General features: G+C 47.4%; 1 protein-coding gene across 2 annotated transcripts in view; it reads right to left on the bottom strand.

The window, feature by feature from the left end:
• LOXHD1 (lipoxygenase homology PLAT domains 1) overlaps window positions 1-16,617 on the bottom strand; it is a 198,858-nt gene that overhangs the window by 86,622 nt on the left and 95,619 nt on the right. For both annotated transcript variants that reach the window (XM_065889869.1, XM_065889870.1), the window contains exons 17-21: window positions 15,518-15,710; window positions 11,828-11,988; window positions 8,824-9,292; window positions 8,229-8,383; window positions 5,983-6,116 (exon numbers count right to left, since the gene is read on the bottom strand). In XM_065889869.1, coding sequence (XP_065745941.1) covers window positions 5,983-6,116; window positions 8,229-8,383; window positions 8,824-9,292; window positions 11,828-11,988; window positions 15,518-15,710 — 1,112 coding nt within the window. The remainder of the gene's footprint in view (window positions 1-5,982; window positions 6,117-8,228; window positions 8,384-8,823; window positions 9,293-11,827; window positions 11,989-15,517; window positions 15,711-16,617) is intronic.

The following is a 16,617-nucleotide window of genomic DNA, read 5'->3' as shown; positions in this document are numbered from 1 at the left end:
GAAAGTTAAACTGGAATGAGTGGATTGCAAAACTGAACGCTGTAAAATGTATTTAATGTGTTCCCATTTTGTGCAAAAAGGCTGGAGCACATCAAGTATGTCAACTGGTGGTACTGGAAGAGCAGCGTAGCAACAGAGTGGGTCTGGAATTCCAGAACTCTGGGTTTCTGCCCCTGCTCTTCCCCTTACACTCTGTGTGGCTGCTGGGCCCCAAGTTTCATCACCAAGAAGGTCTCTGCGGGGTGTGAGCAGAGGAGGGACGTGGCCTAAGGGCTGGATGGCTGTAGAAACTAGGAGGGCCTGGGTGAAGCAGAGGCACCAGCCAGGAGGCTCTGACCAGGGGGTGCTGAAGATGGGGAGAGGGGGTCTGGCTGAGCTTTTCTGACACAGTGGCGATGGATTGGGGGTGGGGCATGAGCGGCAAAGGGGAGTCAGGGTGGAGTCACTTTGCATGGAGACATATGACTGGGTCCAGGGGCAGCTGAGGGATGAGGTCAGTGTTCATTTACCCTTTTGGCTGCAAAGGCCTTATTCCTGAGCTAATAAAGGTCATGGGAGGCCACAGGCACTGTCGGGGAAGACGGTGTCTCTTCGAGAGAGAGAGCAAATTTGCTGCTCTAATTTTTCTTTCTCTGAATGGCCTTTTTTTTAAAAATTTGAATTCTATTTATTTATTTTTTATATAGCAGGTTCTTATTAGTTATCTATTTTATACATATTAGTGTATATATGTCAGTCCCAATCTCCCAGTTCATCGCACCACCACCACCCCACCCCACCCCCACGCCGCTTTCCCCGCTTGGTGTCCAGATGTTTGTTCTCCACATCTGGGTCTCTATTTCTGCCTTGCAAACTGGTTCATCTGTACCATTTTTCTAGATTCCACATATGTGTTAATATATGATATTTGTTTTTCTCTTTCTGACTTACTTCACTCTCTATGACAATCTCTAGGTCCATCCACATCTCTACAAATGACCTAATTTCGTTCCATTTTATGGCTGAGTAACATTCCACTGTATATATGTACCACATTTTCTTTATCCATTTGTCTGTCGATGGGCATTTAGGTTGCTTCCATGACCTGGCTATTGTAAATAGTGCTGCAATGAAAATTGGGGTGCATATGTCTTTTTGAATTTTGGTTTTCTCTGGGTATACGCCCAGTAGTGGGATTGCTGGGACATACGGTAATTCTAATTTTAGTTTTTTAAGGAACCTCCATACTGTTCTCCATAGTGGCTCTATCAATTTACATTCCCACCAACAGTGCAAGAGGGTTCCCTTTTCTCCACACCCTCTCCAGCACTTGTTGTTTGGAGATTTTCTGATGATGCCCATTCTAACTGGTGTGAGGTGATACCTCATTGTAGTTTTGATTTGCATTTCTCTAATAATTAGTGATGTTGAGCATCTTTTCATGTGCCTCTTGGCCATCTGTATGTCTTCTTTGGAGAAATGTCTATTTAGGTCTTCTGCCCATTTTTTGATTGGGTTGTTTAGTTTTTTTTTAATATTGAGCTACATGAGTTGTTTATATATTTTGGAGATTAATCCTTTGTTTGTTGATTCATTTGCAAATATTTTCTAACATTCTGAGGGTTGTCTTTTTGTCTTGTTTATAGTTTCCTTTGCTATGCAAAAGCTTTTACGTTTCATTAGGTCCCATTTGTTTATTTTGTTTTTATTTCCATTTCTCTAGGAGGTGGGTCAAAAAAGATCTTGCTGTGATTTATGTCAAGGAGTGTTCTTCCTATGTTTTCCTCTAAGAGTTTTACAGTGTCCGTTCTTACATTTAGGTATTTAATCCATTTTGCGTTTATTTTTGTGTATGGTGTCAGGGCGTTTTCTAATTTCATTCTTTTACATGTAGCTGTCCAGTTTTCCCAGCACCACTTTTTTAAAAAAAATTTATATTTATTTATTTGTGGCTGTGTTGGGTCTTCATTGCTGCATGCGGCTTTCCTCTAGTTGTGGGGAGTGGGGGCTACTCATTGTTGCAGTGCACGGGCTTCTCATGGCAATGGCTTCTCTTGTTGCAGAGCATGGGCTCTAGGCGCATGGGCTTCAGTTAGTTGTGGCACATGGGCTCAGTAGTTGTGGCTCACGGGCTCTACAGAGCAGGCTCAGTAGTTGTGGTGCACGGGCTTAGTTGCCCTGTGGCACATGGGATCTTCCCGGACCAGGGCTCAAACCCATGTCCCCTGCATTGGCAGGAGGATTCTTAGCCACTGTGCCACCAGGGAAGTCCCCAGCACCACTTACTGAAGAGATTGTCTTTTCTCCATTGTATATCCTTGCCTTCTTTGTCATAGATTAGTTGACCATAGGTGTGTGGGTTTATCTCTGGGCTTTCTATCCTGTTCCATTGATCTATACTTCTGTTTTTGTTCCAGTACCATATTGTCTTGATTACTGTAGCTTTGTAGTATAGTCTGAAGTCAGGGAATCTGATTCCTCCAGCTCTGTTTTTTACCCTCAAGATTGCTTTGGCTATTCCGGGTCTTCCATGTCTCCATACAAATTTTAGGATTTTTTGTTCCAGTTCTGTTCTGTCTGGATGATCTGTCCATTGATGTAAATGAGGTGTTAAAGTCTCCCACTATTTTTGTGTTACTGTCGATTTCCTCTTTTATAGCTGTTAGCATTTGCCTTATGTATTGAGGTGCTCCTATGTTGGGTGCATATATATTTATAATTGTTATATCTTCTTCTTGGATTGATCTCTTGATCATTACATAGTGTCCTTCCTTGTCTTTTGTAACATTCTTTATTTTAAAGTCTATTTTATCTGATATGAGTATTGCTACTCCAGCTTTCTCTTGATTTCCATTTGCATGGAGTATCTTTTTCCATCCCCTAACTTTCAGTCCGTATGTGTCCCTAGGTCTGAAATGGGTCTCTTTTAGACAGCATATATGTGGGTCTTGTTTTTGTATCCATTCAGCGAGCCTGTGTCTTTTGGTTGGAGCATTTAATCCATTCACATTTAAGGTAATTATCGATATGTATGTTCCTATTACCATTTTCTTAATTGTTTTGGGTTTGTTTTTGTAAGTCCTTTTCTTCTCTTGTGTTTCCCACTTAGAGAAGTTCTTTTAGCATTTGCTGTAGAGCTGGTTTGGTGGTGCTGAATTCTCTTAACTTTTGCTTGTCTCTAAAGCTTTTGATTTCTCTGTCGAACCTGAATGAGATCCTTGCCGTGTAGAGTAGGTTTGGTTGTAGGTTCTTCCCTTTCATCACTTTAAATATGTCATGCCACTCCCTTCTGGCTTGTAGAGTTTCTGCTGAGAAATCAGCTGTTAACCTTATGGGAGTTCCCTTGTATGTTATTTGTCGTTTTTCCCTTGTTGCTTTTAATAATTTTTCTTTGTCTTTAATTTTTGTCAGTTTGATTACTATGTGTCTCAGTGTGTTTCTCCTTGGGTTTATCCTGCTTGGGACTCTCTGCACTTCCTGGACTTGGGTGGCTATTTCCTTTCCCATGGTAGAGAAGTTTTCGCGTATAATCTCTTCAAATATTTTCTCAGGTCCTTTCTCTCTCTCTTCTCGTTCTGGGACCACTGTATGTGAATGTTGTTGTGTTTAATGTTGTCCCAGAGGTCTCTTAGGCTGTCTTCATTTCTTTTCATTCTTTTTTCTTTATTCTGTTCCGTGGCAGTGATTTCCACCATTCTGTCTCCCAGGTCACTTATCCGTTCTTCTGCCTCAGGTATTCTGCTATTGATTCCTTCTAGTGTATTTTTCATTTCAGTTATTGTATTGCTTATCTCCGTTTGTTTGTTCCTTAATTCTTCTAGGTTTTTATTAAACATTTCTTGCATCTTCTCGCTCTTTGCCTTCATTCTTTTTCCAAGGTCCTGGATCATCTTCACTATCATTATTCTGAATTCTTTTTCTGGAAGGTTGCCTATCTCCACTTTATTTAGCTGTTTTTCTGGTGTCTTATCTTGTTCCTTCATCTGATACATAGTCCTCTGCCTTTTCATTTTGTCTGTCTTTCTGTGAATGTGGTTTTTGTTCCACAGGCTGCAGGACTGTAGTTCTTCTTGCTTCTGCTGTCTGCCCTCTGATGGATGAGGCTATCTAAGAGGCTTGTGCAAACTTCCTGATGGGAGGGACTGGTGGTGGGTAGATCTGGGTGTTGCTCTGGTGGGCAGAGTTCAGTAAAACTTTAATAGGCTTGTCTGCTGGTGGGTGGGGCTGAGTTCCCTCCCTGTTGGTTGTTTGGCCTGAGGTGACCCAGCACTGGATCCTACAGCCTCTTTGGTGGGGCTAATGGTGGACTATGGGAAGGCTCATGCCAAGGAGTACTTCCCAGAACTTCTGCTGCCAGTGTCCTTATCCTTGTGGTGAGCCACAGCTGCCCCCCTCCTCTGTAGGAGAACCTCCAATACAAGCAGGTAGGTCTGGTTCAGTCTCCTATGGGGTCACTGCTCCTTCCCCCTGGGTCCTGGTGCACACACTATTTTGTGTGTGCCCTCCATGAGTGGAGTCTCTGTTTCCCCCAGTCCTGTTGAAGTCCTGCAATCAAATCCTGCTAGGCTTCAAAGTCTGATTCTCTAGGAATTCCTCCTCCCATTGCCAGATGCTAAGGTTGGGAAGCCTGATGTGGGGCTCAGAACCTTCACTCCAGTTGGTGGACTTCTGTGGTATAATTGTTCTCCAGTCCATAAGTCACCCGCCCAGAGGTTATGGGATTTGATTTTATTGTGATTGCACCACTCCTACCATCTCATTGAGGCTTTGCCTTTGGCTTTGGATGTGGGGTATCTTTTCTGGTGAGTTCCAGTGTCTTCCTGTCGATGATTGTTCAGCAGTTAGTTGTGATTCTTGCAAGAGGGAGTGAGCGCACGTCCTTCTACTCCACCATCTTGAACCAGTCTCCCATGATTTTACATCTATCTCCCAGGGCAGGCTTTGCTCAGAGTTGCTCTCTCCACTTGCAAGTGGTTGGAGCTGGCTCAGCACAGAGCCCTTATTGCTGCTCAATACCAAGGAAACAAAGAAAAGAAACTGTACAGCACCAATGGGAAAGGATGGCGAGGGAAGAGGAGGAGATAAGGGGAGCGAGCTCCTGGGGCTAGTTGTGAATCTGGAGCAGGGGCCAGCAAACTATGGCCTGTGGGCCAAATCTGGCCCACCTGCTTATGTATATCCCACAAACTAAGCAGAGATCTCACATCTTTAAATGGTTGAAAAAAATCTAAAAACAATAATATTTTGTGAAATGTGAAAATTACTTGGAATTCAAGTTTCAGTGTCTATAAATGAAGTTTTAGTGAAACACATCCACTTCAATTCACTTAGCATCATCTATGGCTGCTTTTCTGCAGCAAAGGCAAAGTCGAGCAGTTGTTACAGAGACCAAATGGCCCTGAAAACCTAAAATATTTGCTCTCTGGCCTTTACAGAATAAGTTTGCTTATTTCTAGTCTAGAACATTAAAACAATGTCCTGGAAGTCACTTTGTACATGGAGAGACTTATGGGTTCTAAGTCTGGCCATGGAGATTGGGCCATGGCAAGGACAGAAAACCTTACTTTCTGAAATGATGGAGTCAAGAACTGGATTGGATGTCCTACCAGACTGTCACCTGACAGGACAAGCAGCTGAAGGGCTGCTCAGGGAGAGGGAAGGGAGGGAGGCAATGCCCACCCAGCCAGCTCCATGGGCCAAACCCACATCCTAGACACCCCACCCCCACCCTCACCCACCACAGCCACACTACCCCCACCCTCACCCGCCACAGCCACCCCACCCCCATCTGCACCCACCACAGCCACCCCACCCCCACCCTCACCTGCCACAGCCACCCCACCCCCACCCTCACCCACCACAGCCACCCTACCCCCACCCTCACCCACCACAGCCACCCTACCCCAACCCTCACCCATCACAGCCACCCCACCCCCACCCTTTTTTCCATGACTACTTCGTGGCAGGCATGGCCTTCCCTCCCTCCCCTCCAGTCCCACTCACGTGATCTCGTTGTTCATGTCAATGATGTCTATTCTGTCCAGGAACCAGCCTGGTCTGTTGCCCGAGTTGTCATGGCGAATCCGAATCTTGGTCAGGGGGCCAAGGTCAATGGCGTAGATGGTGAAGGTGTCTGTCTGGGAAGGGTCAGAGTAGCACACTGGGGGGCAGCCCTCCCCACCTCGCCATCAGCTTCACCTTCCCAGGACCTGGGGCAGCCTGAGACCGGCTGTAAGACCCAAAGCATCAGGGGGAAGGGTGAATGGAAAATTCAGTCAGTTGTCTGGTGTTCAGTCTACTCTATTGGTTTTTGTTTATTGAGTTATCGTTAATATACAATATTATATTAGTTTCAGGTGTACAACATAGTGTTTTGCTGTTTTTATACATTATGGAATGATCACCACATAAAGACCAGTTACCATCATTGTTACAACATTATTGACTATATTCCTTATGCGTACATTCCATTCCTGTGTCTTACTTATTTTATAGCTGGAAGTTTGCAACTCTTAATTCCCTTCACCTATTGCACTATTGTCTTTACACCTGCACCTGCCAGGGAGGTCTCACTTTCACTGTGTCCCGCGAGGTGGAGGGAGGAGTAGGAGGGTGACGAAGGTGACCATAAGAGAGGAGTAGAGGAGAAAACAGGTTGGCTGGGCGCTCCCAGTTGTGTTATGGGGAGTGTGTGTGTGTGTGTGTGTGTGTGTGTGTGTGTACGGCTTGCTGCTTGGGTGTGTGCTGAGACCACGTGCTGCGTGTGCACATACGTGCATAAACTCCTTCAACCATAAATTTTAATTAAGTACCTACTATAAGCCAAAGTGCAAATCTAAAGTGATTGACAGAATTCGGAGTGTAAGACTTGGATTGCTCACCATTCAGGTGAGAAGAGAGACTGTGTACGATACAAGTATACACATATGCACTGGAGGAAGCAGATGATACCAGGACCCATTGAAATTTTGTATACCCTTCACTTAGATTTTGCAACATTTGCTTTCTCTCCCACACTCTCTTGCCCTTTCTCTATTTTTTTTCTGAATCATTTGAAAGTATATGGCAGATATCATGATCCTCTACTCAAATTCTTCAACATAGATTTTCTAAGAACGAGGACATTCTCATATAATCAGAGTACAATGACCAAATTCAGGAAACTTAAAGTCAACACACTATTATCTATCATACAGTCCCTATTCAAATTTCATCAGCTGTACCAGTTACACCCTCTATAGCAATTTTCTTCCAATTCCAGCCATCATAGTGGCTATAATTTTTAAATGAAAGTACTGAAACACAGAAATAAATCCTGATTCTCAGGTCATAGGAAGGCAGTGTTGAAAGAAAAAGCAGGGGATATCTGAAATAAATCAAGCAATGAGCCCAGAAATATTTTTAATGAATTTGGTTTATTTCTGGTTTTCCTCTGTGTTGATAAGGGAATCTGGCTTTGGGACAGGGGCAGAAATGGGAAAGGTGAGATGAGAGACAGTCTAGCCAGAAGATGTAGTAAAATCTCAAAGGACAAGAATGACAGATGTATTTTTCCATGCTTTTCCTACTATACCTAGAAGAGGGAGAGGTATGCATTTCTCTAAATGCTCAAAAGCCTTCGTGGCGTCACTGCCCCAGGATGCAGGTCGGGCTTCTCAGCCTGTCCTTCAAGGCTCTCATGCCCTCACCCCTTAAATTGGTCCCGTCAAGCTTCCCAGAGGCAGCGCCCACCATGGCTTGGCATTAACCACAGCATAGCGAGAAGACCCACTGGCCTCCAACTGGCCTTCCACACTTCCACTCCCACGTCTTTGTCATGCGGTCACATCTTCAGAGAACACCTCTCTCACTGTAATCTTTAGACATGGACACAATAGTCACCCACCATGGCCCAGTTCACATCCCTCCTTCTCACTAAGATTCCCCCAAAGCACCATCTTACGGCCAGCACGTCCTCCTTGAACCCCTGCCCCACTCACTCAGCACCTGAGCATCTGCTACCTATACTATCTCCAGTTAGTTGCTGTGGGCTTCCTGGCACTGATCCCCACCTGTGCCTTTCTTAGGTCCCCACCACAAAGCGCCGGTACTTACAGAAGAGGCACTTCCATTCTACCTGGCTGGATTGAACAGACCACACCGCTGGACACAGCAGTGCTGTGCTGGGTGGAGCTGCCTCAGGAATCACCAGAGGGCTCTCTCCATCTGGGTCCCACCCACCGCCTGGGGTCAGAGAGCCCAAGCCCTACCTGCCCCTGCTCAAACTTGTTGGACTTGTCCGACTTCTTTAGGGTCCGCTCTCCCGTGTCCCCATATTCCTCCCCGTAGATGGTCAGGAAGACATTGGCATCGGTGCCAGCCTTGGGCACACTCCCCGTGATCACCTGGACCTCGTAGGTGTTGGCTGGGGACACAAAACACACAGTGTTGAGGACACCTGGGCCTCGGGGTGGACCTAAGGCTCAACCGCTCTGATCTAGCCAGATGGTGGGAGTAGGAAGGACCTCCGGGTACACCCGCATCTACATTAACCTAGAATTGAACCCGTCCCTCCTCCCTATCCAAGACTTCCCTTTGCCATGAAGCCCAAGAGGCTGAGAGTCCTGGCAAAACTCACAGTCAGCAACCCTCCTACCGATGGCCCCCACGTGGAGTTACAGCGAGTTATACCAGGGCTCCTTCCAAGAGTCTCAGGACAAGGGCAATGCCAACCCCAGCAAAGAACTGTCCGTGGAGGCATTTCAGCAGAGGGCAGGTGAGGAGAGCCATGGGCCCCCCACGTGAGAGGAGAGCTGGGCACCCTCCCCCTCCCTGCCACCCCCCATGACACCTCCTCAGGCTTACGCTCGGGACCCTCTCGGCCTGCGGGCACCAGCTCCACGACAAGTTCATTGTCCTCCTTGCCCCGGGCCAGCCAGCGGTGGGCGTCGAACTTGTACTCCTCGATCACCTCCTGCATCCCGGGTCCAAATTCCTCCTCCTCCTCCTCCTCCTCGGTCTCCTCGTCCTCCTCCTCCGACGAGGACTCCTCCGACGAGGACTCTTCCTCCTCGTCCCCCTCGTCCTCCTCGTCGCTGCCCTTCTTCTTCTTCTTCTTCCTCTGCAGCTTGGCCTTCAGACGCTCCTTTTTGAGCAGCTGCCGCAACTTGTCCTTCTCCTTCTTCCTCCGCGCCTCCTCCTCGGGCGTGAGGTCCTCCTCCCGCACTGCCGTGTGCCGCAGCCACACGGTGTCCACGAACCAGCTGGGGCTGAAGCCCTCGCCCGTGTGGCCGAGCCGGATCTTGAAGACCTGGCCCACGTCCGCCGCCTCCAGCTGCTCAAAGCGCGGGGCAGTGGCTGGGGGTGGGGGGTGGCATCCGCCCCGCCCCTTGAGGAGCCTGGCTCGTCTTGCGCCAGGAGTGTGGGATGAAGAGGCTGGGACCTCTGAGCTCAAAGTTGCCACCGCTCCTCCTCTCGTGCACGCAAGCCTGGTTTCCCTTCCCGCCTCCCCCTCCCCCCAAGCGGGTGTCCTTCTAAACCCCTGTACAGAGGGCAAAGATGGTCTCCCTCCCTGTCTCTTTCCCCCTTTACACACACACACACACACACACACACACACACACACACACCCCACACACACCACTCCTTCCTTTTTTTTTTTTTTTATTGCGGTACGCTGGCCTCTCACTGTTGTGGCCTCTCCCGTTGCGGAGCACAGGCTCTGGACGCTCAGGCTCGGCGGCCATGGCTCACGGGCCCAGCCGCTCCGCGGCATGTGGGATCTTCCCGGACCGGGGCACGAACCCGTGTCCCCCGCAACGGCAGGCGGACTCTCAACCACTGCGCCACCAGGGAAGCCCTCATTCCTTTTTTTTTTTTTAATTCCATATCTTCATCTTTATTCCCTCACGCAGAATGCCTTCATTCCTTCCTCTACCTCTAAAACCTATTCATTCTCATTCCTGAGCTTTATTATTACTTTATTTTTTTTTAGTTTGTGCTTTTCTGTGCTCTCCTTCCGAACATTTTTTTTTCCAGCATTAATTATATATAAATTTTGCAAGAAGCAAAAAATAAGTGTTATTTTTCAAAAAATAGAAGTCTCCCCCAGGCCCCTCCTGCACACCAGTGTCTCCTCTCCCTGGGAGCTCAGAGGGGAGGGGGCCCAGAGCTTGGCCCGGCCTGGATGCCCTCTTTGCCCATGAGCTCTGGTGTCTGCACATCAAGTGGGAATTCCTGAGAGCAGGGACTGTTCGTTCTTGCTTTTCTCTCCCACTGGGCCTAGCACGTGGCTGGCTCAAAAGGCAGTGTCCGTGGATTTAGCTTTGCTTCAGAGGATCAGGTCCTTGACCTTCGATCTGCCACTCTGTTCTGAGCCTCCTACTGAGGGGTGGTCTGGCCCCCGCAGAGCTCAGGGGACAGCTCACATGGAGTTCCTGCCGGTCGGGCCACTCTTAGGGCTCCCTGTGCTGATGGGCCCTTGCCTGGGTGTTTGACAATCCTTAAAGCCCAGTCCCACCAGTTCTCTGCTTGTGTGCTGGGGAAACTGAGGCCCAGGGCTGTCCTATGAGTTGTTCAGTGTCCCATAATTGGAGCCCAGGCCTAGATGAGAACTCGAGCCTTCTGACTCCCGGTTCATGAAGCCACAATGCAGCCAAAACCATCTTTGTGAGAAAATTATTAGCCAGAATGGAGCCCAGGGCCCCCAGGAAGAGGAACGTTATTTTTCCCAGCTACATAGGGGATGGGCTCTCAATACGGTAAGTCCCTTCTTCAGCACATTCCATCTCCTCTCTAGTGCTTTCCAGGTCACAGCATCCTTGCAAGCCAGCTCACTTGCTGTCCCCTCTCCCCCCATCTGTCTGCCCAGCCGTGAATGCAGCCACCACCATGTGCAGCCATGCAGTCTGTTCACATCCAGAAGATGACTTGCTCTTACATCTGCATGACTTGATTTCCCAAGTACATTCCCTGACTTTGACTATTTTGATCTTTCCAGGGGCTGTGAAGCAGGCCAGGCAGGTATTATGAAGCTAGGTTTGAGCTGATAAAGAAGCTGAGGCTCAGAGAGGTGAACCGCTCGGGCCCCTGCATCCTCAGCAGTGTAATGAGGGGTTGGACTCCAGGAGGCCCCCTTCAGTGCTAACATTCCAGACACCTGTGACACTGGCCCAGCTCAGCCAGGACCCTCTCTGCTGGGCACTGGGTTAGGACTCTTTGCTGAGGGCCAAGCTGCTTGGGGCACACAGACACTCATAGACCAGCCAGCATGAATACGCTTCACGCACACACAGGCCTGCAGACACACACATGCACACACGCACTCATGTCCCACATAAAACATTCATGTGCCGCCCCCAGGGGCACCACCCTTGCATCCTCCTTCCTCTCCTGTCAACGACATGCTCGCACTCTCATCTCTTTTTCTCCTCTACTCGAAGGGAAGTGAGGAGGCCTGGGGCCCTCAGAACACAGCCGGGAGACTCCAAGCTTCCCAGTATCCTGTTTGGGAGGCACGGCCCCGCCCTCAGGCTGAGTGAGTGGTAGAATCGGAGGCCAAGGCTGGGAATGAATGTAGTAACCAAGGGTCTCATGCCGTGTTTTGCTAAATTAGAATCACCTGCTCCAGCAGTTCTCAGAATTGGCAGCATATTAGTATCTCTGGTAAAGCATTCAGAAACATTCCCAGAAAACACGTCCCACCATAAAGGTTCTGATTTAACTGATGCAGGCGTAGACCAGGCAGCCCTTTTTTCCTAAAGCTCCCCAGGTGATTCTAATAAGAAGCCAGGGCTGAGAACCAATCCCTCCACTTTCAGACATCTGCTGGGCCCTCTGTTGACAACCCCACTGCTTTGCCCACACACACCTGGAATGTGTCCTTGGATGCCCGCTCAAACACTTTTGAGCGGCTGGAGAGGAAGAGCACTTCTGTCTTGCCTTCCTCGCCGTAGATCTGCATGTAGACTCGGGCAGTGGTGCTTGCGCCGCCCACATCCCCTGTCCAAATCTCAACCTCGTAGTGGATCACTGGGTGGGCACATGGGGGAGAAATGGGACATTTAGTAATAACAGTAGTAGTAATCATTACAAAGCAAACACTTCGCAAGCCTGTACCCTGTGTCTGGTGCTTCTTAGGCATTATCCTATCCAACCCTCCCGTCAATATCATAAACCCCATTATTTCCATTTTGAAGATTGCCAAACTGAGGCTTAGAAGAATTGAGTAGGTGCTGGAAATGGCAAACCCAAGCCATCAGACTCCAGAGCTCAGTTATCCTGTGTGTCACACATGTCCTCTGGAGCCAGGGACGAAGAGTAGTCAGTACACCAGCTGGCACCTCTGCTGTGTGCCTACCCCTGGGCAGATACCACAGTGCAGAAAGAAGTAGAAGGCTGTGTGTTTGTTTCTTTTCCTTATTTCCAGTAAAGGAGGAGGGGTTGAAATGATAATTTTCATTTAAACATATGCACCTTTCAGATGATATCAACAGATACAGCTACACAGAGAATTGTCTGTATTTTGAAGTAGTAATACTTGATCAAGCTGTTAGAGGGTGGAAATGTGTTACAGGTATTTACCCCTAGAGGGCACTTCCCACAGGAGAGCAAAATGTCTCCCAGAACTGTGGGACCATATTTATTCAAAGTGACTATTACAAGACTTGCCCTCTCAGCAATGCTATAAGACAAAATCAATTTTTTTCAAGTTAAGACTTATTTTCAACAAGATGAGGGATCTCCCACTACCATAGCAATGTGAGAAATTGGGGGCTGAAAACAAGAGGACTAGCTGAGAGCCTGAAGAAGTTGAACTAGATATATTGGCCTCAGCTGGGAGTGAGGGTGGGCTAGCAGATGGACAACAGGGGGACTCAGGAAAAGCCGGCATTGTGAATGGAGAGAACCCTGAACCCAGTTCCCTCTCTCGGTTCTTAGAAAAATAGCAGCCAGGATTATACAAAATTAGGACAGAGAAAAACGAGCATTCAGAGAACGAGAGCCAGCTCTTGGGAATGAATGTGGTATTAGCTGAAATAAAATATTCCAAAGCAACGGTAAAGTCAAGGAGAGTTCTGAAGATCAAAAAGGAAATTTCCCAAGAACAAATGATAGAAAGGTAAGAAAATCAGAGGAAGTCCAGCATCTCACTACAAGTTCAGTTCTAAAGGAAACAGAGGAAATAGAGAGGTGGAAATTGTCAAAGAAATAAATACAAAAAAGGGTCCCAAAACTAAAAAATGCTTCTAGATTGAAGGAGCCCGTGAGTTCCCAGAAGATTGGATGAAACTAAAATCACAAAAGGCAGCGAGGACATCATGAAATTTCAGAATGCTAAGGAGAGAAATAGGATCCTATAGGCTTTTAGAGAGAAAAAACCCAAAGTGTTGGGTAACAGAATGGCATCAGACTTCCCAAATGCAACCCTGGGAGCTAGAAGATGGTAGAATAATTCCTTCTAAACTCTGAGCTCGAACTCAGAATTCTCTAACAAGCCAAATTATGGATCAATGGTGAGAGTAGACCAAAGACATTTGCAGACATTCAAATTTTCCATTGCAGAGGAGAATGTGTTCCCTCTAAAATGAGGGAATAAACCAAAGCAGAGGAAGGCATGAAATCCAGGAGACAGGAGATTTGACCCAGATGAGAGAAGAATGGAATGTCCAAAAGATAGTAGAAAGGAAGTCTCAAAAGGACAGCTTCATGGCAGCCTAGAGAACAGGACAGAGTTTCCCTTGAGACAGGGAGTGGGGGAGAAGAGTGCAGAGAGGAAAGCAACAGAATTCCTGTTGGGTTTGAACATATGAAAAGAATTTTAGTTCTATTGGGAAGATGGAGATAAGATGGTGTAATGGCAGAATTGTGTACCCCCAAAATTCATGCTGATACTCTAACCCTTAGTATCTCAGAATGTGACTGTATTTGGAGACAGGGCCTTCATAGAGGTGATGAAGTTAAAATGTCGCCATTAAGGTGGGTCCCAATCCAATGACTGGTGTCGTTGTAAGAAGAGATTGGGACACAGACATGCACATGCACACAGGAAGACCCTGTGAGAGACAGTGAGAAGGTGGCCATCTGCAAGCCCAGGACAGAGGAAACCCAACCTGCTGACACCTTGATCTTGGACTTCCAGCCTCCAGAACTGGCAGAAAACACATTTTTGTTGCTTAAGCCACCTAGTCTGTGATATTTTTTATGGTAGCCCTAGCACACTGAGGCAGATAGGTGGGTATACAGATGGGTATATAGAAATATAGATGGGTATATCAAAAACTCTGCTAATGAACAAATGAGGCTATTATTAACTCCAGAAAAAACAAAAAGTTGTCTAAAAATTAAACTTAATTGTTATAAGTAGGTGTCAGTAGTGAAGAATATTTACATGGTTATCATATGTACAAACCAAATATTGATTATTGAAGGCTGGAAGGAGGGGATTGTGTGTGTGCGTGATGCACACGAGCCTGTGTTAAAAAAGCTACATCCTCCTCTTGCATAGTAGGAAGTCAGTAATTAACGTCTATGACTGAAAAATCAAGAAATTGGTAAGCATATTATTGAAAATATGGAGATACATTTCAGAGGAAAAAGCTAAAGTAATTAAAAAGCTGTTACCTCTGAAGAAAGGGGATGGGTTGAGGGAAGAGGTAGGTAAGGGAACTCCTGCTTTTTCGTCTTTATCTTGTTAACTAGTACCTGTATTACTATGATGGAAATCAAGTTTTAACTCATAAAAAGAGGGAAGGAGTTAATTCTTCATACTGGCAGGTACCATTACAAAGCATGTGTATATGCTTTGTATATATGTGACACAGCCCTCAAGGAATTTACAGGTTAGTTGGGGAGAGAAAATGCACAGAATGAAAAGACACAAGGAGCCTGGAAGAGGAAGAGCTGAGTTTGTAGTGGGTTCTTTCTCAGAGAAGCTTCCTGTGGGAGTGAGCCTTGGATGGCTGCTTTCAGGGTAGGTGCGGAAACGCACAGGTGAGGGGAGGGACATTGTCTGTACCAGGGTTGGTCCCACGGTCTTCCTGACCGTCTAGATAACCTCTTGTTTCTCTGACCCCTACCTAATCTATGGCTCTCACATCATGTGCAATGGTGGCCAGATCACCTTGAACTTCACCTCCATTCAAAGATGTTTCTGGGAATTCCCTGGAGGTCCAGTGGTTAGGACTCCATGCTTCCACTGCAAGGGACATGGGTTCCATCCCTGGTCGGGAAACTAAGATCCCACATGCTGCATGGCTTCCCTTGCAGTGGAAGCATGGAGTCCTAACCACTGGACCTCCAGGGAATTCCCAGAAAGTATATTTCTTAATAAAGTCATTTGCTGCCTTTATCCCCGAAAACAATGTTTTATCCATTGAGTCCTCAGTCTCCTCATCTGTAAAAGGAGCCCCGTTTCCCTCCCAGAACCCTGGTACCAGGGACAACTGGAAGCTTCCTCCCTTTGAGACAAGACCCAAGTCGCCCACAGTCCCTCTTCCTTCCCTGTTGCCCCACCCTACGGGGAACATTGTTGACGGTCCCACCACGGCCACCTCCGTACATTTCTGGATGTCCACGACATCGCTGGGGTACAGCTCCACCTCCAGGCGCCCATCGGCCTTGTTCTTATCCAACCAGCGGTTGGCAGGGAAGATGTACTGCTTGCCTTGGCGGGGCACGTGGATCTGGATGCTGCCCAGGAACCAGCTGGCGTTCATGCCCGTGCCGTCGTGCCCGATCACCAGCCGGTTGATCTGGAAGGAAACCCAGGGTGCAAGTGAGCAAGGAGCCACTGCGTAGAAACCTTCATCCCTCCATCCCTACCCACCCCCAAACACCGGCACAAATGGCCCTCCCCAACCCGGTCTCCAGTCCCTTGCGAGGCGCAGGCTTAGCAGCAGGAGGCTGGGTCCCAGGCTTGCCTGCCCCCAGCCAGCCAGGGCACCAGGGCACCACCTCTGCTGCTTGGAGCCTCTGTCCTCAAGTCTTTAGTCCAGCTCACCTCCTGGGTACATTGTGAGAAACAAGTGTGGGAACAGGTATGGCAGGAGCTTTGAAAGCTCCAGTATGTACTGAAAGCTAGGTGGTGGACTTCCTAAGAATGCGGTGAATGCACAAGAAAGCAAACGTTCAAAATATTCACCAACAGCTTCTGACAGCTACGCTGGTGATTTGGCTTTGTTTTGTTTTAAACCATCCACTATTGTACGTATTTTTACATGTCTTCTTCGACACAGCCATCCTACAGGTGATAGAATATGCAGACAGCCTCTTAGGGCTCTGTCATTCTGTGTCCAATTCCTCCTCTCACTCTTAGCACTGAAGTGCATTTTTTCCCTATAATACTCCATAGTTCAGTTGCTTCACTATTTTATATTTTATGTTAATCTTTGCCCACAGGTAACATAGATGAGCGCATAAATGATCATGTTACCATCCTTAAATGTACCTAGCTCTTCAACATTCAAATGACTTATGTTTTTTTTGAAATGCTGTATACAGGGCAATTCTAACATCAGATGGAATTATCAGATGGCCTTTGAGATCCCTTCCAGCACCCCCTAGATCCTCTTTGTGGTGGTTTGGAGGAGTGACGCTTGCCGTGAGTCTGGTGCCCAAAGGCTAGGTTTAGAAAATTGTCCCTGTAAGCCTTGCTCTCAC

Source organism: Phocoena phocoena, chromosome 13, assembly GCF_963924675.1.
Source record: "Phocoena phocoena chromosome 13, mPhoPho1.1, whole genome shotgun sequence".
NCBI classification, from domain to species: domain Eukaryota; kingdom Metazoa; phylum Chordata; class Mammalia; order Artiodactyla; family Phocoenidae; genus Phocoena; species Phocoena phocoena.
Note: the sequence above shows the minus strand (reverse complement) of the source record. Positions and strands in the feature narration are given on the sequence as shown.